We start from the raw sequence: 21,536 nt of genomic DNA, 5'->3' as shown, positions 1-21,536 counted from the left end.
ATTTTTCTATTTTAGTTGTTGAATCATATAACCAAATATACATATTTGTAGTCATATATGCCATATTAAATTGTGAGAAAACAATGTTATATTGTTAACAAAGATTAATATTTCATATATCTAACTATCTGAATAATTTTTCAGAATCATAGAGATGAGTGAATTTCAGCCATCGAATCTTGAATTGTTTTCTGCTTTGCAAAATGTGGAAGTTGGACAAATCGGAACGACCCTGTCAAGAGCTCCAACATTCATAATTTTTCGGACTCCTTCACTTTAAAAAAATACTGTGGTCGATTTACGCAATTTAACACACTTGCAAAAATGGTGATTTACATTCTCGTGTTCAATGTCGTTATGCGTGTTGATTCAATGAAACCAAAGTCTTGAAATTGCTTTTAACTTCTTGTTATTTTTTATGCAGATAATCAATTTGATATTTTCTTTCATTTCTAGAAAAGGAATAGTTTTCAAGTGATTTAAATGTTCGATATATAGTGGCAATATGTAATTACTTCTGGTTTGAGAAAAATATATAACTAGCCTCTATGGCAAAATAATTATGTGGTAAATGAAATAATAAATAGACGATACAGGAAATAGGAATATGATTTTGCCGAGCAGGCGAAGAAATTCTAACGCCAAAAATAGAGAAGTTGGCTAAACTGTTTCATAAATTCAAAAGTTTTATAAGATATTAAAATTAGCTTTCGAGTTTAATTTAGCATTATTCGTGATGACAATCTTGTACTGTAGAGTAAAAAATAAAGGAAAGAAAACAAAATTTGTGAAACATAAAACAACATAGTCGAACTTGCATTACCTTTTCTAAGCTCTCATTTTATTTTATCGTAATGTTTATGTAAAATTATTTATGATAGGTACCCTTGGAAAACTTAGATCTCAACACACAACAAGCTTATTCGACGCTAAACGCCATGACGTTTGGAACTTCAGTTCCATCAAGGTGATTTTTTTGTATTTTTATTTTTTGAAAAAATACAAACAATAACAAATTCTATGACAATATAGGGATTATGTTGTATTATTCCCATATGCTGAGAAAAAAAATATTATATACTAGTGATGGATGATATAAAAATAATAACTATATGTGTATAAATGCAAGAGTTTTATTATGTCATATTTAATACTTGTGAGAATTATTTTTAAGGTGTTATTATCAATGATTAGTAGATATTTTTCAAGGACAACTATATTTATTGTCATAGATTTGCCACTATACATGTGCTATTAACGGTTTATAGCGACAATTTTATACCCAGTTATTTTGCCATTATTTATTGCCACTAATACAATTTAAAAATAATATAGGTTATCTCAAGATAATTTAATACAACCCATAATATTCATATGATCTAGAATTTAGATTGATAGGATTGCTAGGCGGTCTACGTGTAATCACATTCAAGACTTATTGCGCTATAGAAATTCTATATGTTATTCTCTTACAAATATTAAATTTTAACTTGTTGAATGAGATAACATAATTCTTTTTATTTTATTTTATTTTATTTAATGGCATGGATAACGAGTTAACATAATTAACTACTAAGTGTAAATTTTACATGTTCTAGATCGGTCGGGATTCAAGGAATTCAAAATACAATTAATGGTGGCATGAATTTTACCGGTAGTAGCTCAAATTATGTGCAAGGTCCTTTAATATCAAGGCTGAAGGTACGTCTATATATATAAATAATTTCGTTTACCGAAAGAAAAGGTCCTTTTCTTCTTCTAAATTTTGAAGTGATACATCCTCGAATTGTTTTTCGTTATTCCGTGATGCAAAATGATCATATGCTTAGAATTACATCCGATAATATTATGACATATTAAGATTAGTGCAGTTTATTTCATATTCTTATTTATATTAAACTTGTCAAACCATTTTGCTTTCCTCATGCTAGCTATATTGTAGTAATTAATTGCATCGACTCATATCGTGCCAGCATGTAAAGTTAATATTTTCTATGTAAATTAGATTTGTCCATTTATTATTTTTCTTGGAAAATATTTAACATACAGAGAAAAATGATTTACCAAGAGGAGGTTCCAAGTTCTAGAATTGGGAACTCTTTTGTTCAAGGTGATCGAGGACATAGCTCAAGTAGCTCACATACTTTTGACCACAGGTAAATTATAGTTATAATCACAATGATTCGAAAAAATAAAAAACAATTCAATATTTATTATAAGATCATTTTATTATTATTTATTTCAATAATTCATGAGATGAATGTCGATTCTGCTAGGTACACATTGTATGATAAAAGGTATCAAGCCATTGGTCTTCCCGTGGATCCACATTTACGTATTTTTAATGTAACTAACGGAAATGGTAAATTATCTTTCAATATATATATATATATATATATATATATTAAGAAATATTATTCTAGTATTTCGTCGAACTTTAGACGATGTCTTGCATACATATTTTCAGTTATATGATGTTGTAATTTTCAGGCAGTGGTGGATCAACATAGGAAAGATTGAAGCATGACGCGGACATCAGAAGTGAAGGATAATTTTTCAGACATGCATTTAGATTAATAGAGCTTCGATTCCTACAATACTTTTATGTAATGTAGTGCTATTGTGTGTGGCATATTACATATATATACCTCAAACAATCCTCCCATATTATTTACTTTAAATTTGTTCGGACATTTAAATGTTTTCTTCCATAATGTTTTTAATTGGGACTTTCTAATTAAATTTTGTAACATCTTATGTTTCATATGTTACGCGTAATTATTTTTCTTAAGCATATAATTGGGGTTGATCATATAATAAGCAACTAATACATTTTTATTATTTCTAAGAATATCGAATCATAACAAAAACAGAAAAAAAAAAAAAACATCCGCGATGAGATTTTCAAACACCAAAGGTTTATTGTCTTTCTAATAAAATACTTTGCTCCCAACATATTCCTACGAACCAACATTACGGACAACAGAACCCTTTTATTCATAAATTACAAAATAGATTTTTTCGTTGTAGAAATAACATCAAATCAATTTTTTTTTTTTTTGCCAAATAATGAAGAACCATATCTATGTTTAAGGTTGGAATTTTGTATTTATATCTCAGAAGATTTAATTTCATAATCTTTCTCTGCTTCTTTACTTAAGAAGACATGAAAATCAGCTTCTTCCCTCTTGCAAAAGGCATCTTCAAAATTGGGCGCTTATTTAGGTGGTGTTAGAAAATGGATCGGGTTAAGATGGATAACAGGTGGAATATGAAGGCGATAAAAGACACACGAATTTGTTAACCCAGTTTGGATATAAATCCTACGTCTGGGGGCGATACCAAGCCAGGAGAAAACACTCAAAGAGGAGGAAAATTGAGGAGTACAACACACACACACTTGTATGCAAGTCTTCACCACACGTGAAAGACAACACTCACCCTCGTCTCAACTCTTTCTTTTCTCTCTACTCTATTCTACTTTTTGCTCTGTAAAACAATGCTAATAAGAGTAGTATATATAGCCATGACTTATCCTTTTTCCAACTCAACTTGGGATTTCTAAGTTGAATCGGGTTATCCTTCTCCAACTCAACTTTGAATCGGGTTATCCTTCTCCAACTCAACTTGGGATTTCTAAGTTGAATCAGGTTATCCTTTTCTTCTTCAAATCAACCTTCACAACTTAACAATCTCCCACTTGAAGATTGATTAGCTTTTCTCCACTTCTTTCTTGGTACCGCCGGGTTTGTCCACTCTAGTCATCAAGGCCAGTCGAAGCCGTACACAGCTTCAACTTCTCCATCGCAACCGCCTTGGTCAGCATGTCCGCAGGATTCTTTTCTCCTTGGATCTTCTCCAGCTGCAGTGCCTTCTTCTCCAGAAGTTGTCGGATGAAATGGTACTTGATCTCGATGTGCTTTGTCCGCGAATGGAACGCGGGATTCTTTGCCAGATGGATCGCACTCTGGCTATCGCTATGAAGAATCACATCTGCCTGAGGTTTCCCTAATTCACCCAACAAGTGTTGCAGCCAAATGAGCTCCTTAGCTGCCTCAGTAACTGCCACGTACTCAGCTTCCGTCGTGGACAGTGTGACAACCTTCTGCAACTTTGAGACCCAGGATACGGCTGTACCGCCATATGTGAACACGTACCCTGTAGTGCTCCTCCTTTTGTCATAGTCACTCCCTGCAAAATCAGCGTCAACAAACCCAAACAAGGTAAGCTTGCCCTTACCAAACACCAATGCTCGGTCCTTAGTACCCCTTAGGTACCTAAGAATCCATTTCACAGCTTCCCAGTGCATCACTCCTGGATTGCTCATAAAACGGCTAACTACTCCCACTGCATGTGCTATATCCGGTCGAGTACAGATCATAGCATACATCAGGCTCCCAATTGCTGAGGCATACGGTGTGACTCTCATCTTTGCACGTTCGGAGTCAGTCTGGGGCGAATCACTGTTGGATAGTTTGAATTGATTTCCCAATGGCGTTCCAACCGGTTTTGCATTTTCCATCTTGAATCTGCATAATACCTTCTCAATATAATCAGATTGAGATAACCATAATTTACCAATACCTTTGTCCCTTGTGATTTTCATGCCCAATATTTGCCTTGCTTCGCCAAGATCTTTCATGTCAAACTTCCTCGATAACTGATCCTTGAGCCTATTGATCTCCTTGACATTTGATCCTGCTATCAACATGTCATCAACATATAGGAGTAGAATGATAAAAAACTCATCGAACCTCTTCACGTAGCAGCAATGATCAGCATTGCATCTAGAGAAACCTATCTCTAGCATAAAGTTGTCAAACTTCCTATACCACTGCCGCGGAGCCTGTTTCAATCCATACAGGCTTTTCTTCAGGCGACACACCTGCTGATCATCTCCATTATACCCCTCTGGTTGTACCATGTATATCTCCTCCTCAAGATCCCCGTGTAGGAAGGCTGTCTTTACATCCATCTGTTGTAACTCCAAGTTCTCTGCCGCTACCATGCTCAACACAAGACGAATAGTAGTTAACTTGACAACAGGTGTAAAAACATCAGTAAAGTCAATACCGTATCTTTGTTGGAATCCCTTTACTACGAGTCTTGCCTTGTACCGCTTCTTCCCGTCTGATTCTTCCTTAACCCGATAGACCCATCTGTTCTGTAGGGCCTTCTTTCCTTTTGGGAGCTGACACAATTCCCATGTGTTGTTTTTCTTCAACGAGTTCATCTCGTCGTTCATCGCAAGCTCCCACTTGCTCTTGTGGACATCATTGACTGCCTCTGCGTAACATTCGGGTTCTCCACAATCAGACAAAAACAAGTAATAAAGAGAGGGGGAGTACCTATCTGGGGCCCTTCTCAGCCTCGGTTCTCGACCTAGTGCTAAGGGTGTGCTGCTTTCAGTAATCGGTTCCTCCGATACTGGTTCTGGCTCTATCTCCGTTTGTTCAGTTTCGTCCGTCTGAACTCCCACTGAATCCGTATCTGCTGGTCTCATGATCCCGGAATTTGAAATATCGAGATCAACAAATTCCCTTTCCTTCTTGTCATCATCCGGGCTTACCTTCCTGTCGTTGTACATTACATCCTCATTGAATATAACATTCCTGCTACGAATTATTTTCCGGTTTTGATCATCCCAGAATCTATACCCAAATTCGTCAGTCCCATACCCAATGAATGTACATTTAATCGACTTAGCATCCAGCTTAGTCCGATCATCGTTCAAAATATAGGCTGAACAACCAAACGTACGTAAGAAAGAAAGATCCACTTTCTTACCACTCCATACCTCTTCTGGTATCCTGTTGTTCAACGGGACAGAAGGCCCTCGATTGATCAAGAAAGCAGCCGTGTTGACTGCATCTGCCCAAAACATCTTTGGTAGTCCGCTCTTCAATCGCATGCATCTCGCACGCTCATTCAGTGTTCTGTTCATCCTCTCAGCAACGCCATTTTGCTGAGGTGTCCCCGGGATTGTTTTCTGCATTCGGATTCCATGGTCGGCGCAGTAATTCTTGATACCTTCACTGCTGTACTCGCCACCGTTATCCGATCTGAGACATTTCACTTGTAGACCTGTCTCATTTTCCACTAGTGCCCTCCATCTCCTGAATGTATCAAAGGCATCAGATTTTCTTTTTAAGAAATACACCCATACCTTTCTAGTGGAGTCATCGACGAATGTCATGTAGTACGTTGATCCACCAAGAGATGACACTGGTGCTGGTCCCCACAAATCAGTGTGAACAAGCTCCAACTTTTCTTTCCTCGGAGTTCTTCCTGTGGTCAAGAAGCTCACCCGCTTCTGCTTTCCGAACACGCAGTGTTCACAATGACCCACCTCCACCGATTTTAACTCGGGCAACCGTCCTTTCGACTTCAGCACGTTCATTCCTTTCTCGCTCATGTGGCCCAAGCGATTGTGCCACAGGTTAGCCTGCGATACAGTTCCTGCAAAGGGGATGTTTGAACTGGATCCTCCCGCCATGTAGAGCGTTCCCGACTTTAGTCCTCGAGCCAAAGTCATTGCTCCCCGACTGATCTTCCACTTCGCGTCTCCAAACGTCGTGTGGAATCCATCACTATCCAGCTGTCCGATTGAGATCAAGTTCCTTCTCAGTCCTGGTATGTGTCTCACATCATGTAGGGTCCAGCATGACCCATTCGTTGATTTGATCCGCACATCTCCCTTTCCTACAATCTTGAGGGGTTTGTTATCTGCAAGATAAACTAAGCCAAAATCACCTGAGGTGTATGGCTCCATGATGTCTTTGTTGCTGCATGAGTGGAATGAGGCCCCTGAATCCACAACCCAATCATCGGAAGAACTGCTCACACTCAACAAGAGTGCATCCGTGATCTCCTCCGTCGCGGCATTCGCTGTCCGGCCCTCCTTTTCCTTCTTTGGCGCCCGACATTCGCTTTTCATGTGTCCGGGCTTCTCGCAGTTCCAGCACACCATCTCCTTCTTGCCCTTGTTCTTCCCCCTGGACCTTGACCTTGACCTTCCACGGTATTTACCCCGTGTGTCAGGTCTCCCTCTGGACTCCGTATGTAGTGCAGAGCCAGATGATCCACCCGTTTGCTTTCTACGGGTTTCCTCGTTCAACATCATGTCTCTGATGTTGTCGAACTTCATCTTCTCCTTCCCAGACGAAGTGCTCACTGAAGTAACAACCACATCCCAACTGTCAGGTAAAGATGAAAGCAAAATTAACGCTTTTACCTCATCGTCAAACACGATATCCACAGACGCCAGCTGTGTCGTGAGTTGGTTGAAGTCATTGAGGTGATCGGCCACCGACTTCCTCTCCTCCATCTGCAACCTGAATAGTTTTTTCATCAGCATAACCTTGTTCATTGCTGAGGGTTTCTCGTACATATCGGCAAGAGTCTGTAGAACTTCCTTCGTGCTCTTTGCTCCCTTCACATGATAGGCGACATTCCGAGAGAGCGACAGGATTATTGCGCTCATCGCCTTTCGATCGAGCACCTTCCATTCTTCATCACTCGTCTTCTCGGACTTCTCTGCAAGTGGTTCGTACAGGTCCTTCCCGTACAGGTAGGCCTCCATCTGCATACGCCAAAACCCAAAGTCGGAACCATTGAACCGTTCGACTGGAAACTTTCCCTCCATCTTAACTCCTTGAACCAGGCTCTTGATACCAGTTGTTAGGAAATGGATCGGGTTAAGATGGATAACAGGTGGAATATGAAGGCGATAAAAGACACACGAATTTGTTAACCCAGTTTGGATATAAATCCTACGTCTGGGGGCGATACCAAGCCAGGAGAAAACACTCAAAGAGGAGGAAAATTGAGGAGTACAACACACACACACTTGTATGCAAGTCTTCACCACACGTGAAAGACAACACTCACCCTCGTCTCAACTCTTTCTTTTCTCTCTACTCTATTCTACTTTTTGCTCTGTAAAACAATGCTAATAAGAGTAGTATATATAGCCATGACTTATCCTTTTTCCAACTCAACTTGGGATTTCTAAGTTGAATCGGGTTATCCTTCTCCAACTCAACTTTGAATCGGGTTATCCTTCTCCAACTCAACTTGGGATTTCTAAGTTGAATCAGGTTATCCTTTTCTTCTTCAAAACAACCTTCACAACTTAACAGGTGGCCCAACAGTGTTGTCCATGTAGATTTGCACCCATACGTGTCATAATAACATCATGTGTTGATTCAACAACTCACGGTCTATATGAATACAGACATACATAGCCATCATCAAAATTTTCCCTATGCAGATTTGTGCTCACACGACTCGTAGATACTGGCATTGCTCATCTCATAAACTTAATATTTTTCAATTGATCCCGACTTCCTAACCTATCAAGACTACATCTTGGCCCTTCCATGTCTACAACATAGGCCACACACTGCCCAACTATAACGATTAAGTGAACAAGAACTCAACCAACTTTTCAGAAAAAAACCCGGTTAGGCGTGATATCAACCTACCTCAAGAACGGCGTTGTGCTCATATCAGTAAATTTGAACAACACATTTGAGAAAAACAAAAATGATTCTTGCAATTTATATTCTAGTAAAATTCGACTTTTGGAAACACTGATTCCACAACCTTACACTTAACCATAAGGGCAACATTGTTGCCTCTACAAAATTCTGGTTACTGCATTTGAATCACCCAAACGTGATCAAACATACTGCAACTCAGAGTGGAGGTACAAAAATGGAGTTCTGAGAAATTCCACGACTCGCTCTAAACCTCAAAGAGTGAGTTTGGGCTCTTTCTAATATAACTCACAAAGCATCAATACATGCATTCTTATGTTACTAAGTAACATGAGACTGAAGAATGCAAGATTGTATGCCACTATAAGGAACCAATGAATGCAAAGTTCATAACACAACTAGCTATAATCACATAATGCTAGTAGTCATAATGTACTTAAATGGAAAGTTGTTCAAATGTTACTTTCAAAATGCCTAGCAAAAGTTGTGTAGAATGAGCATACAAGGAGAAAGAAAAGCTAAAAGCTAAGAAAAGATGTTTCCTGTTCATCACTATATATACCTCAAATTCCCTATACATAAGTATTCAGATCCAACATGGAACGGTCAGCTAAAAGAAATCTTGATCCGCCAAAGGTGAAAACAAAAGTATTTGTCAAACCAACTTGAAGTCACCTCCATGATCATCTACTCCATAAACTGAGTTTTTGTTTCTTAAGATATGGATCTCGTGATAGTCCCGCGCCATCATATCCAGGTCAGTGTCGTACTGAAAGTGCTGCAAGGTTCTTGAATGTACTAAAATCCGTCATTATATCTCATGCTAGGTCCATATGACACTGAAGTTGTGACTTGGATTTGATTTGGATTTAAGGCTCATGCAGCTTTGTTGTTGCTTCTTGAATTTTTACCATCATTCGGTTCTTCATCACTGCTCAGATTATAATCATAATACTAAGATTGTGTAGATCTTGCCCACTTCTTTCCGGGAGAGTGCTACCATCACTACAATCCCGATCCATCTTACTTTTACTTTTTGTCCTCGCCCGACTTTTTCGATTTGCGAGATTTGAGTCGGGATTGTTTTGGATTGTCGTCATCTGAACCTTCTTCTGAACTATCCCCATACTCATAGTCGGAACTTGATTTGTCGTCATGACTACAACGCCCTCTGTCTTCATCCTCAATATCCGAAGTATTGTCTTGTTCAGAAACAGAATTTAGGCCCTCCTTAGTAGACGGATATTTTCCTGTTTTCACTCTTGATGATAGTATAGGAACGAGATGAGCAGGAATAGGAGCTTCCGGGCGAGCCATTGCGAGGAAACTAAGGGCAGCTGAAACATCATTGATCAACGGGCGTGCTGCTGGTTCTTCCTGCAGACACATTGCTGCGACTCCCACCGCTTGATTTAAGCTTGTTACTGGAAATGCCTCTTTGAGAAGTGGATCAGCCATCTGTGGAAACTTCGACTGGTCCTTGAAAATCGGTTGTGCCTATTCAATCATTTGTAGAATTCTTAACAAGTCAGATAATGGTGTGAATTCCAGACCTTTTATGAGCATTTGCAATATAAAAGTATTGCTGGGAGAACCCCCTGGTTCTCATCCTTGGTGTGACATAAACCTCCAGTATCAAGAAGATCGACATGTTGATGTTATTAATTGAATAAATAAGAGAACAGGTATGATTATTCGTACTCACCCAGTTAACTAAACTTTGCTCATCTGCTGGCCGTGAAGTGTCCAAGGCTTTACGGCCTGAGATAAGCTCTAGTAGGATGACACCAAAGCTATAAACGTCTGACTTTGGTGATAGTTCACCAGTTCTTTCATATTCTGGTGCATAATATCCATTACCTGTTGGTGCTACATGCATCTTATTGCCACTTTGGACGAGTTTGCTGAGCCCGTATTGTGAGAGTCTTGGATTCTTAGCTTCATCCAAAAGGATATTTGAGGATTTTAAGTCGCAATATATGATAGGTGGGTCAACTTTCTCGTGTAAGTACTCGAGTCCTTCTGCAACACCTACAGCAATTTTCATTCTTGTAGTCCAATCTAATGGTTTTTTCTCTGCTGGAAGGTCTGTAGATGCAAAAAAATGCCATTTCAAGTAAGCAAAATGGATAAAAATCCAAGGTAGATGATGCGAAGAAATATACTCAAGCTACAGTAAATGAACTATCTAAAGGTGTAATTAGAAGGAGAGCCATGGAGATGAAAACTACCAAAAAGATGGTTCATTAATGGACCAGATTGCATGTATTCGTACACCAATATCCTCTGTTCTCCATCAGCACAATATCCGATTATCTTGACAAGATTCGGGTGCTGAAGGAGACTCAACCTCGAAACTTCAGCGCCAAACTCCTTGCTCCCTTGTACTCCATTTCTGTCCAGTTGCCTAACAGCAACAATCTATTGAAAAAACCAAAAGAAACTGTCAAATAGAGATTATGCTTCTGTTTGCTTCCGCAGAGCAAGAAATTAACAAATAACATAATATTCTCAGTGGAACAATTGTGTTTAGACTATGCACGAATGTACCTGTCCACTTGATCCAAGTGTCCCTTTAAATATCCTTCCAATTCCACCTTCACCAATAAGACATTCTTGACGAAAATTCTTTGTTGCCATGGCAAGTTCACGGAAAGTGAACGTTTTGACCGCACTTTCATTTTCTGCTGCATTACTGGTGTTGGCTGATGTATCTTGCGAGCTATTATTATTTACTGTAAGGAAAAAACACAATATTGATAACCAACTCTTAAAGTTCTTGAAAATTTTCTCATATACTTCTGTGGGTCAAGTGGTAGATATTTCCATGAAAAAGGTCGAATTATATGCTCAAACTTGATCTGAGAATAGATAACAGAGAAACTATCAAATCAACTGAATATTATTACCATCTATATGTCATTCAAAAGCATGCTATCCTTTTAAATTATATCTATAAAATCTGCAGAAAGTTCTATGCATGCTAACAGTCTCTCGTGCGAATATTTCCAAGTGCCTCACTCATAAGGTGGTAGATCAAATGTACCACTTGTTTTGAATAACAAATGAAAATGCAATCAAAATAAACGTTGAAAAGTTCTGGTTATGATATATCTATGTACTTTTGCAGTCAAATCAAGAAACCTTTCTCCTTTAATCTCTCACATCGGACCTTAGATAATCAATAATGCATTAGTATTTTCTTTCTCAGTATGATAAATTTCTAAACTTTGCACGCAGATTACTTGTATTGCTACATGTGATGGACACTCTCAAAGAATTTGAACCAAGTCATGTTGTAGGGTAAAAACATTTGACTTGAGTAGTGAAAAATGATAAAATTTTTGAAAAAAGATCACACTGCTTGAGCCCGATGTGCTCAACTCAATTAAAACTCGTTCAAACTCAATTATGTTAATAGTCAGTCCAAGTTCAAGCGCTATGTTTGAAGCTTGATAAAAATCTAAATAAGCTCGACGAGTAATTTACTCGACTCGATTTGCCTACTTCATTGTGTCCTACTCTTATCATTCATTTCCACTCTTGCTCTCCTCATTTTCCAAACGCTATAAGATTTAGCACCAATTGCATGTTAAGAAAAAATGCAGAATGCCTCAAACAAATGAAACACTTCCTGTCACCGTATTCTAGTCATTGAGCACTACAACATCAACCACCAAAAGGAGTTTCAATAAAATCTCTCAATCAACAAGAAAAATATAACACAACTCTAATCTCCACAATTGAAATAAAACAAGGATTGCATTATAAAGTCATGCTATAACAATGTTCTCAAACACACACACATGCACGCACATATACATATATATATATATATATATATAGAGAGAGAGAGAGAGAGAGGAGAGAGATTCCATATGAACAAAAAAAAAAAAGTATTTGATGCAGAAAAAAGAGAGGCGAAAAATGCACACCAGGAGCAGCAGATGGAGGTAAATCTTTAGGCTGAGCTACGGGCAAGTCGTCGTTCTTGTTGTCATCGGCGCTTTCGTCGTTGCTCTGAAAACAGGGGAGGCAACTCATGGTCTTCACGCACCCCAAAAACCAAAACTCACAAACAGACAATCAAAAAAATGCACGGCTCCTTGAGAGAAAGAATCATGAAAAGAGGAGCATGAAATGAAATCAAGGAGCCCACAAAAATCTTGCAAAGGAATTGGAATCCTTAAGAGGCATGAGAGCAAAAGGGTTGAAAGAGAATGATTAAAGGGGTTGTGGATGATGGTTAGGAAAATGCATGGAAAGGTGGGGTGGTGGGTGGGGGGGTGGGGGGCGGGGGGGTGTCTCCTCCGGTAGAATGAAGGCACCCCGATGATGGTGAAGAAGATGGGAAGGAATGTTGGAAGGCGAAGACCTTAGCAAAGAGAATCATTTGGAGAAGAAAGAGAAAAGGGGATTGTTTATGGAGGAGAAGAGTGAGGAGTATTTGGTTGGGTGGAAAACACTTTTCCTTCCGGAGAAAAAGGTGGAAATCGAACCCTTTCTATTTCTATTCCATGCAAATGCAATCCTTTTTCTATTTTCCTAAATTATCTTTTTTTTTTCTTTTTCAAATTCAGTAGAAAAAGCATCTGCGACTACACTATAAATACAACTCTAATTCTGTCGTTTCGTCCACTTTTTCAATTATTATATTTGGGATTAAATTCCATTATTATAAATTATAATTTCTAATTTTTAATCCCATCATATTGAGCTAATTATCATTTTTATTAGATGTGATGCATGTCGGTGTCTAGTGGCACCGCACAAGTTTGATGGATTTTCTGCATATACTAAAATAATAAAAGGATTAATCAATATCACATGGATTAAACAGGACAAAAAAATATAAAAATTTAATAAAGATGAATAAATCAATTACAATCATCAATTTATATCTCACATTTATTATTAAAATAGAACAAAAAATTCCACATATTAATAACATTTGAACCTGACTTTAAAATCATGAAGTTCGAATCCACGATCCACATTTGAATTTTGTTGAAGATACTAATTTAGGAAAGATGTGTGTTTTTTTCTTTTTGGGCTCTAGGAAAGATGTATGTTGGATAGCAGCAAATGATGAAGATTTGGATAGTTGGTTGACATAATTAAAGGGAAAGAGATTGAACTGGGAGAACGTGGGACTGCCACCCTTGTTCCAATATTAGCAGGTTCCCACGTTTGGATGATGTATTCTTGTACAAATGAAAAACAATGATTTCATATGATATTAATTAATTCAAACTCAAATGATCTGTAATTAAATCAACGAATTGAACATGAGTAATTTGATCTTTTCAAACATCGATTCACACTTTCACCTTCCAGCCCAGCTCGTACCAGGAGAAAAATTATTTTTCGACAAGTCAAACTCATACGAGACTTGGAGTCACTTGATTCTATTATTAATCAAATCCAACTCAAAAGATCAAACTCAAACTAAACTTACTTCTATTATTGTATGCTATGAAGGCCCGGAACAACACCTGGGACGGCTAATGGTGGAGCAGTGATTAGTGATGCATATATACCGGAAGCACAGTTCTGCCAAACAGCATTGCAGCTCACAGCTGGAAAAGTCTTCTGAAAGCATCTGCGGTGATCTCAACAAGTTCTTAAATGCAATGCAATGTCCACAGTTGGAGTATGATTTTGAAACAAAGAGCTGCTCAAGAAGAAGAGGGATACCATTTCATCAATGTTCTCAACTCCCAGCAAAGGCATATACTATTATCCCAAAGAGTAATTGATGTGCAAGAGTTCCACAGCTTGTTTTTTATTACAAGTAGTCACCCGTGTAGAAAACACATATACGTAGTTTAGCAAGGAAAGCTATTTACACGAGAAAATTATAGGGTCAATTGCTTCTTTCAGGTAGAAGAGCTATAACATATGAAGTGCTTCCATATCAACTTTAGGTTCTCCTCAAGCATTTCTAGTGCGAGGTCAGTATTGACTGTCTGTTCCTGCATTTGATAGATATGGAATTGGGAGTGATATTAGTAACTTCAGTAGAGAAGCAACCATAAAACCAATATAAGAGATAAATTTCAGAAATTTGACCAATACAATATCAATTATTAAGCAATTGCCTTGAGTTATAAGTTTCTCGCCAAAAAAATTATCATAGTTCATGCAAAGCAGTAATGACAGAAAATCTCAGGGTCAAATGCAAAGAATTATTATACCAGGCCTATTTACAATTACTGGATGTCACTGCACGGGTTACTTTTGTCTGGCTATTAGCCTATTACTGCAAGATGTAATGCTAGACTTCAGAACTCTTCACGTGTTATTAGAGTATCTAAGTCACCTTGATTTAACATGCCAAAATGTCGAGACAAAGTGAAAAAAGCAGCCATCATCAAGAGTTGATTAACAAGAATGCTTTCCTTTTTACCTTTTTTTTCCCCTGGGCGGCAGGGTGGGGGAGGGTGGATAGACAGACAAATATTAGCATGTCAAATGCCGTCCATAGCATAAAGACACTTACCCGCAGTAGTGATACAACTCCAGGCATTTTCAGACTGACCTCGTTTGCAACCTCACCGTTGCTTGATCTGAAATCAAATCTATCAGCATGTCGAACTTTAAGCCTCATTGATGAATTTCCAAATGTTTTAGCATTTGTATGCCAAACTCCAAGAACAGTGTATCGATCCCCTAAAGACTGCTTCCCCAAGGACCATCTCAGTCCACCCTTAACATCTGAATCTAACCTGGCGGAGCTAATCAGGATTTTCATGTTCTCGAGCTCGTCATCCTGAATATGACAAAGTAAACTGGATTACTGATCTAGCTCAAATGTCAAGCCAGACCAGAAATTCCTTGGACAGGTAACTATCTGGAACATGCAATCAAGAGGCAATTAATTCGAGACCATGGAAAGCTAGATTACTTCTGCAGGTAAAGTAACAAACTTTAATTTAATAAAACACAAATGCCTCATGTCCATCATAGATTAACAAAACTTGGATTAAATACAAACAACTCACCATTACAGCTGCCAAAATTCTTTTTGTGCAAAGCATCAGCCTTAGATCTAGGTTCTTATCAAGACAGGACATATCTGCAACCAGGTGGCGCACTTGGTTCAACTCGATCTATAGAAAAGAGGGGTAAAAGAAAATGACAAAAGATCATGCCCTTGTCCAAGGGGTAAAAGAAAATGACAAAAGATCATGCCCTTGTCCAAGAGCAATAGCACAAAAGTATCACATTGAGTTAAGCAGGAAACATAGAGGCTCTCTTTGCTTTAAACAGATAAATCTTTATAGGGATTGATAATTGAAGAATCTATAGAAAGGAGGGGTAAAAGAAAATGACAAAAGATCATGCCCTTGTCCAAGAGCACAAAAGTATCACATTGAGTTAAGCAGGAAACATAGAGCTCTCTTTGCTTTAAACAGATAAATTTTTATAGGGATTGATAATTGAAGAACTACATTGCAAAACTTATTTAATTGTATACTTGGAATGTACATATCCTGAAGATTCAAAATACTGATGTTTGTTTGTTTAGATTATAAGTTACCAGAAATGGTAAAATGTCTTAAAATTCTTCAAGGGTTTCTTTACCTCTTATATATCAGGGGTAAGTTGATAATATATAATTATAATATGGGCTGAAAATGATATACTAATCACAAATGCACATATGAGTTGTGGTTAAACAAAAAACGGTTGATGGCATAAAGGCTAAAGATTTTCCAAAAAGCCTATAAAGTGTGAAGCAAAAAAAAAAAAAGGGAAGTGGTTTGTGATCTATTATAAGCAATCAAAACAAAGAAAGCGGCCTATATATACGGAATATCAGGCAGACGAAAGAGGCCACCACATTTCTCCTGCCAACAACTAAGTAAACAATTGATAAAGCCAACAAAATCTAGTACTTTTTACAAACTAATGCATGTTCTTTCAACCATATATAATAGAAGTCTGCAGCAGCAAATATGTGCCTGGACTCTGAAACTAGAAGCAAAAGACTTGCCTTGGAGAATTCAAGCTGGTTTGTGTCTCTTGCTACAGTACACTTGCATGAGATGGTTGAATCAGGTTGCATTTTGTCAGACAACTAACATGAGCCAGGACATAAGCATAGGTCTGAAGAGGGAAGCACAATGAAAACACAAGTGAAGTTCCTGAAAAGTACCTTTACATGATACAACTCCTTTTCCTCCTCAAACTCGAAATCAGTTTCTGGGACTACATTGGTTGTAACGTATTCCATATATGAAGGTGGAATATTAGTGTAAAAGGATTTATATAATTGTCTCAAAGTGCCTACTGGAAGAGAGTTTCCTTCGATGGATTCTACTGTAAATGAACGGTTCCTAAATCACAGGTATGGATAAAGCTTCAAATGCCTGTTTGAGCACAGCAGGTATATACATCTATGCATAGCTTACAATTGCTGTACCAATCAAAACCATAACCGAAGTACTTGATTCTTATGAAGCTTCTCCCAGTTTGGAATAATTATCAAAGGCAAGTTGAACTTAGTTCCTAGAAACTTCTTCCAGTTTGAGGACAACTATCACAGCGACAGCAACAGATGATGTGGTGGAGCAATTTTCTGTGATTGTTGAAATTGCATAATAGGAAAAAGCCATGTGGTACCCTAATTGTCCTCAATTGGAAAATGTAATCCCTTGCTGTGTATGCTCTATGTTAGACAAATAAAAATAGCAGAAATTTGTAGAATAATTTTCCTCAATGTGGCATATCCAAAAGATCATTTCAATTAATGACCTGAGGAATGCCCGATTCTCTAACAAGGAATTCTAAATTAGCTGGACAGAAGCATTGTTGAAATCATGCCTTCAACCTTTTCAACTAATCAACAACATCAAGACACACGCACACATTAAAGTCATAAACAATAATCACCTGATGAAACAGAAACAGACTAATTTCAAAATCAAGATACACTTACCCATGAAAGAGAATTCGTCCAAAGCGGATAACCAGAGTTGGTTTTACTTCTCCAAATTCATAGCCCCTCATTTCATCTTTCACTTGTTGGAAAGATGAAATCAGATCCTGCTGCACTATTTCGGTCACGAAAATCCATGGATTTGCTGAAAACTCAGCAGCCTCCTCATCGTTTTCTACAAAAGTTAACACTCAAAGATTCAGAAAATAATACTCCAAAAGTTACCATTCAAACGTACCTTGTGCTTCAGCTTGTACTATCAACATTCATTTTAATGCCAAATCAACGAACCTTTGAGCACCAGAGCAAGAGGCTTTTCACCGGATTTCCGCTCAAAAGACTCCACCGCCACCGGCTCAAGGCGTGTCAAATCGGAAACCCTAGACTCGTCGGCCAAGCCAACTACGAACCATCTAGATATAGCATTTTCTGCATACACGAATTTCTTAGGATAGTCTTTTGACTTGAAGTTCAGTCTCCTCTGGAAGCGGGGTATCACCGACTCCGGCGGCGGAGCCGGGGACGGCAGAGATGAGGCTTCGCCGCCCTTCAGGTGCCTCTTATGCGGGGGTACATACGCCATTACAGCTACTACTGAGTCCAGTTTGAAAATCTGGTAACTGTTAACTGAAATTTTGTTAAATAATAACGGTGCAATCATTTAGACTAAATTATTTTTTTGGTCCAATAAAGAAGGAATTTTTCTTTCTTAGTCCCAAGGTTTACGTGATTTTCATTTTCATCCCATTTTTATCAAAGAGTTTTCAACTTAGTCTCAAACCCCATTTTCTGTCAAATGAAGAGTTAATTGCGTAAACCATACGACTAAAAAGAAAAAGTCTATTTTTATGGGACCAAAGAGGTAATTTAACCAATCATTTAATACATAAGTTCTGTTTAAAATCCATATTATTAATATATATATATTTTTAATTGAAAAAATATAGTTAGTTGAGAATGTATTCTGCTTTTTATAGTGATAGTAGATTCATAGTCGAAGTTCAGTTGTATCATCAGACCATAAAGATCAGAAACCCTCAATCTTGTCTGCAAGAACATTGGCATTACTATGGACACATTGTCAACAATGTAGTAAAATGAGTATTTACAGTATGTTTCTAACATTCTTCTACTCTCAAGTGGTGTGTGAAAGAAAAGCAAACCTATTAAGCCTTTCAAGAATGCTACTTGCTTTCCTCTTAGCCCTCGACGTTCCGGTTCTCGCCACACGATGCAGCGTTTCACATGCATCCTCGACTTCATGGATCTTTCTCAGCTTCGTTCGATCACTGAAACACATAACGTAAATAATAGCAACACAGTGTTCCTCGCTCTGTTCACTAATGTTGTTCTCTCTTAACATCTCAAACAGGCAGAAGATCATCCCATGCTCGTCCATTTCCTCGATGGCCCGATGATGGCTTGACAGAGTTGCAAGGATCGCGAGCATTTCGTCGATGAGTACACGACCTACAATCTTGTCCATGACTGCAATGACCGCCCCCTCAGAGATGGCTCGTTCCCGGTTTTCGGTCACAGTGCATAAGTTGAGAATTGCGCAGGTAGCCTCGTTTAAGGCCAATGGTTGCCCTTCTGTGATAAGATCAACCAGAGGCTTAATAGCACCGGATTCTCCTATTAAATATTTGTTCGTGTCAAAAGCTGATAGTGCAGAAATGACAGCAGCAGCATGGCTTCTCGTCTCGATGTTTTTGCTCCTCAACGAGTCAATCAGAAAAGACACAACTAATGGGTTCCTGGATGCTAAAATCTTCGCCTTGTTGCTCTCATGGGCCGAGACATTCAAAACCGTTGCGACCAAATCATCGTGAAGACGAGCATCAGAATAGGCCTTTTCGAGCAGGAGTGGGCTAAAGAGTTTAGGAACGGCACCCGTAATTTCTCCAAAGAGAGCTCGGAACGAGGGCGATCTGCTGGTGAGCAACCGGAGCTCTTTTGCAGCATCGGAAGCAGATGAGGAGGAAAGGCGGTTGAGCAGTTGGACCAGATGTTTGCTGTTTGCTGTTGCAGCGTATTCTTCATCAGCAGGAGGATGACTGGTTCTTGGCATGTCAAAGTTGTGCAACTTGCACCAATTCATGACCATTTTCTTGATTGAATGATTTGGGATGAGGAGAGTATGAGGCAGTGGTTGATCCGTCTTTGGACATTTCTGATGCCCATCTTTCAGCCATTCTGTAATATATTGTTCCTCGTATGTCTGCAAATTTCACGCTTACAGTCAGGAAATTCCAAGACAGAACTGAAACATCTGTAGAAGAAACAAGACCACAAAATCAAATACAAGGAAAAAAAAAACGCAACTCCTACAAGGAATGAAGTGTTCCAGCATTACATTAGCTCAAGTTTCTTGCTGACACAAAATATTCATATAATTACAACTACAGTCAATCTGTGAACACTGTAAAACTATCAAAAAGAAGTCGGGGAATCAAATACGCTAAAAATGTTGTAAGATGTACCGTTTCGTCAAGTGTTCGAACAGTTATAACAACCGAAACACGAAATAAATCCTATTCCGAATTTCATGAAAATGAGAAGGAATAATTAGACAGTAGTCTGATAAGTCTGGTGTAATTATAAGTAGATAGACGTGATTTGAGAAATTATATATAGTACACTAATTAAAGCTCATTCACTCATTTAACCTCTTTGTAACAAATTAGGCATTCAGTCCATGAAATGCTGATCAAATGCAACATCTATTTATGTATCATCTGCATTTCTCAATCACATTCTCCACTGATAAACACAAAAACAGGGAAACATTCCTACACAGAGAACAAGAAGGGCTGCAGCTGCAAAATCAGACAGAACAATGACTGTCTGATCTCTTGCCAAGACCCTTTAGTTTCACATCTCAAAACCAACACTTGAACAAATAAAATCAAACAGAACAAAACTTCTCAATCAGACAACACCACGAGTATTGCATCATCCAAAGTCCTAAAGATGCCATTTTTCCACAAGGGCACTCAGCATTTATTCCTGGGAAAACCCAAATCAAAGACAAACACAAATTTGAAAAAACTTTCAAAAAGAAAAAGGAAGAAATCAACCCAACCTGACCAGAGGCTAGGACAACAGGGTCTTTCATGAGAAGCCCAGAAATGGGGCACCTGAACTCCGGAGGTGGCTCTTGAAAACCGACAAGATTCTTGATTTCCACAAACTCTTGATCAGTACTCTGCTTCAGCTTCAATTCTTTAAGGGCACCCAACGTTTGAATGGCATTATCAGCAGCAGCTGTCAAATCACAGTCATCATCCTCTTCCACAAGGGCCTCCACCACTCTTTGCAGCTCTTTTTTCAGCTCTGAAACTGCATTTTCTTCTGCCCTTTTGGCCATTTTTCACTTCTTTTCTAGTGGGTGGGGGGGTTGTGTTTGTTCATTTAAAGACAAGTATTGTGAGATTAAAGAGGGGAATGAAGAGTGGTGAGGCTCTCATAGTCACAATCATACTTTTCTTGCTTTTTCTTTTTCAGGGGGCTGCAAACTGCAAAGTATATAGTTGCTTACTTTTGGCCTTAATTCTTATATATTTATTTATTAAAATAAATAAAACTTAACAATATATTCAGCTCATATCTTTTTTTATTATAATTGAATTTAGTACTTACTCTATCTTATTCAACTTACACTCTTCAACCGTGCATTTGTAGATGGACGGATTTAAAATTATGAATTTTAAATTTTTAATAATAAATTATGTAGATAATTTTAATTTCGAAATCCTTCGAATCTATTTCTGAATTATATTTTCTTAAATAACGATGAATTTCAAAATTTTTTTAGTATACTCAAATTTAATTTCATCTATCCAAATATAACCTTATATTTTCAGACTAAACTTATAAATCTTGAGAATTATTTTTTTATTTAACATTATATAATTAAATTTCATGATTGTATTTCTTTTTATAATTTTTGAACATATATAACCAGTGGAGGTATTAATTAGTGCATGGTAGCTATATCATAATTGCAATTTTGACATAAATTAATTCTTTATCTTTGTGATTGGCTATTATATTCTCACGTTGGCCTCACTTGATTTATTGAAAATGAC

General features: G+C 37.9%; 2 protein-coding genes across 14 annotated transcripts; both read right to left on the bottom strand.

Annotated features, from left to right (window-relative positions):
- Nucleotides 1–8,934: 8,934 nt before the first annotated feature.
- LOC105166902 (putative serine/threonine-protein kinase PBL25) lies at nt 8,935–13,619 on the bottom strand. The gene is made up of 5 exons (XM_011086421.3): nt 12,437–13,619; nt 11,052–11,236; nt 10,733–10,922; nt 10,207–10,589; nt 8,935–9,998 (listed from the first exon to the last, which is right to left on the bottom strand). The coding sequence occupies exons 1-5, from the start codon at nt 12,543–12,545 to the stop codon at nt 9,531–9,533; spliced, it is 1,335 nt and encodes a 444-aa protein (XP_011084723.1). The 5' UTR covers nt 12,546–13,619; the 3' UTR covers nt 8,935–9,530.
- Nucleotides 13,620–14,176: 557 nt separating this feature from the next.
- On the bottom strand, nt 14,177–20,958 carry LOC105166900 (U-box domain-containing protein 9). Of its 13 annotated transcripts, XM_020695470.2 has the most exons (9): nt 20,531–20,958; nt 18,609–19,666; nt 17,737–18,065; nt 17,446–17,620; nt 16,663–16,843; nt 16,501–16,584; nt 15,506–15,613; nt 15,004–15,273; nt 14,177–14,476 (listed from the first exon to the last, which is right to left on the bottom strand). In XM_020695470.2, the coding sequence occupies exons 1-9, from the start codon at nt 20,813–20,815 to the stop codon at nt 14,381–14,383; spliced, it is 2,586 nt and encodes an 861-aa protein (XP_020551129.1). In that variant the 5' UTR covers nt 20,816–20,958; the 3' UTR covers nt 14,177–14,380. The 13 variants fall into 13 exon arrangements, 10 of the variants coding, with proteins under 10 accessions (XP_020551129.1, XP_020551128.1, XP_088738686.1 ...); XM_020695469.2 differs by having other exon boundaries at nt 14,177–15,273; XM_088882556.1 differs by lacking the exon at nt 14,177–14,476 and having other exon boundaries at nt 15,135–15,273; nt 15,506–15,579.
- Nucleotides 20,959–21,536: the final 578 nt, after the last annotated feature.

The sequence above is a fragment of the Sesamum indicum genome, linkage group LG7 (genome assembly GCF_026168435.1).
Source record: "Sesamum indicum cultivar Baizhima isolate 11 linkage group LG7, ASM2616843v1, whole genome shotgun sequence".
NCBI classification, from domain to species: domain Eukaryota; kingdom Viridiplantae; phylum Streptophyta; class Magnoliopsida; order Lamiales; family Pedaliaceae; genus Sesamum; species Sesamum indicum.
Note: the sequence above shows the minus strand (reverse complement) of the source record. Positions and strands in the feature narration are given on the sequence as shown.

Coding starts and splice junctions, on each gene's coding strand:
- LOC105166902 (XM_011086421.3), bottom strand. CDS start 12,545: ATGAGTTGCCTCCCCTGTTTTCAGAGCAACGACGAAAGCGCCGATGAC. Junction 10,923..11,051: donor CACTTGGATCAAGTGGACAG/GTACATTCGTGC, acceptor TTTTTTCAATAG/ATTGTTGCTGTTAGGCAACT. Junction 9,999..10,206: donor AGCAAAGTTTAGTTAACTGG/GTGAGTACGAAT, acceptor ATGATTGAATAG/GCACAACCGATTTTCAAGGA.
- LOC105166900 (XM_020695469.2), bottom strand. CDS start 20,815: ATGGCCAAAAGGGCAGAAGAAAATGCAGTTTCAGAGCTGAAAAAAGAG. Junction 19,667..20,530: donor TTGTCCTAGCCTCTGGTCAG/GTTGGGTTGATT, acceptor TGAAATTTGCAG/ACATACGAGGAACAATATAT. Junction 15,614..16,500: donor ACCAGCTTGAATTCTCCAAG/GCAAGTCTTTTG, acceptor TCTTTTCTATAG/ATCGAGTTGAACCAAGTGCG.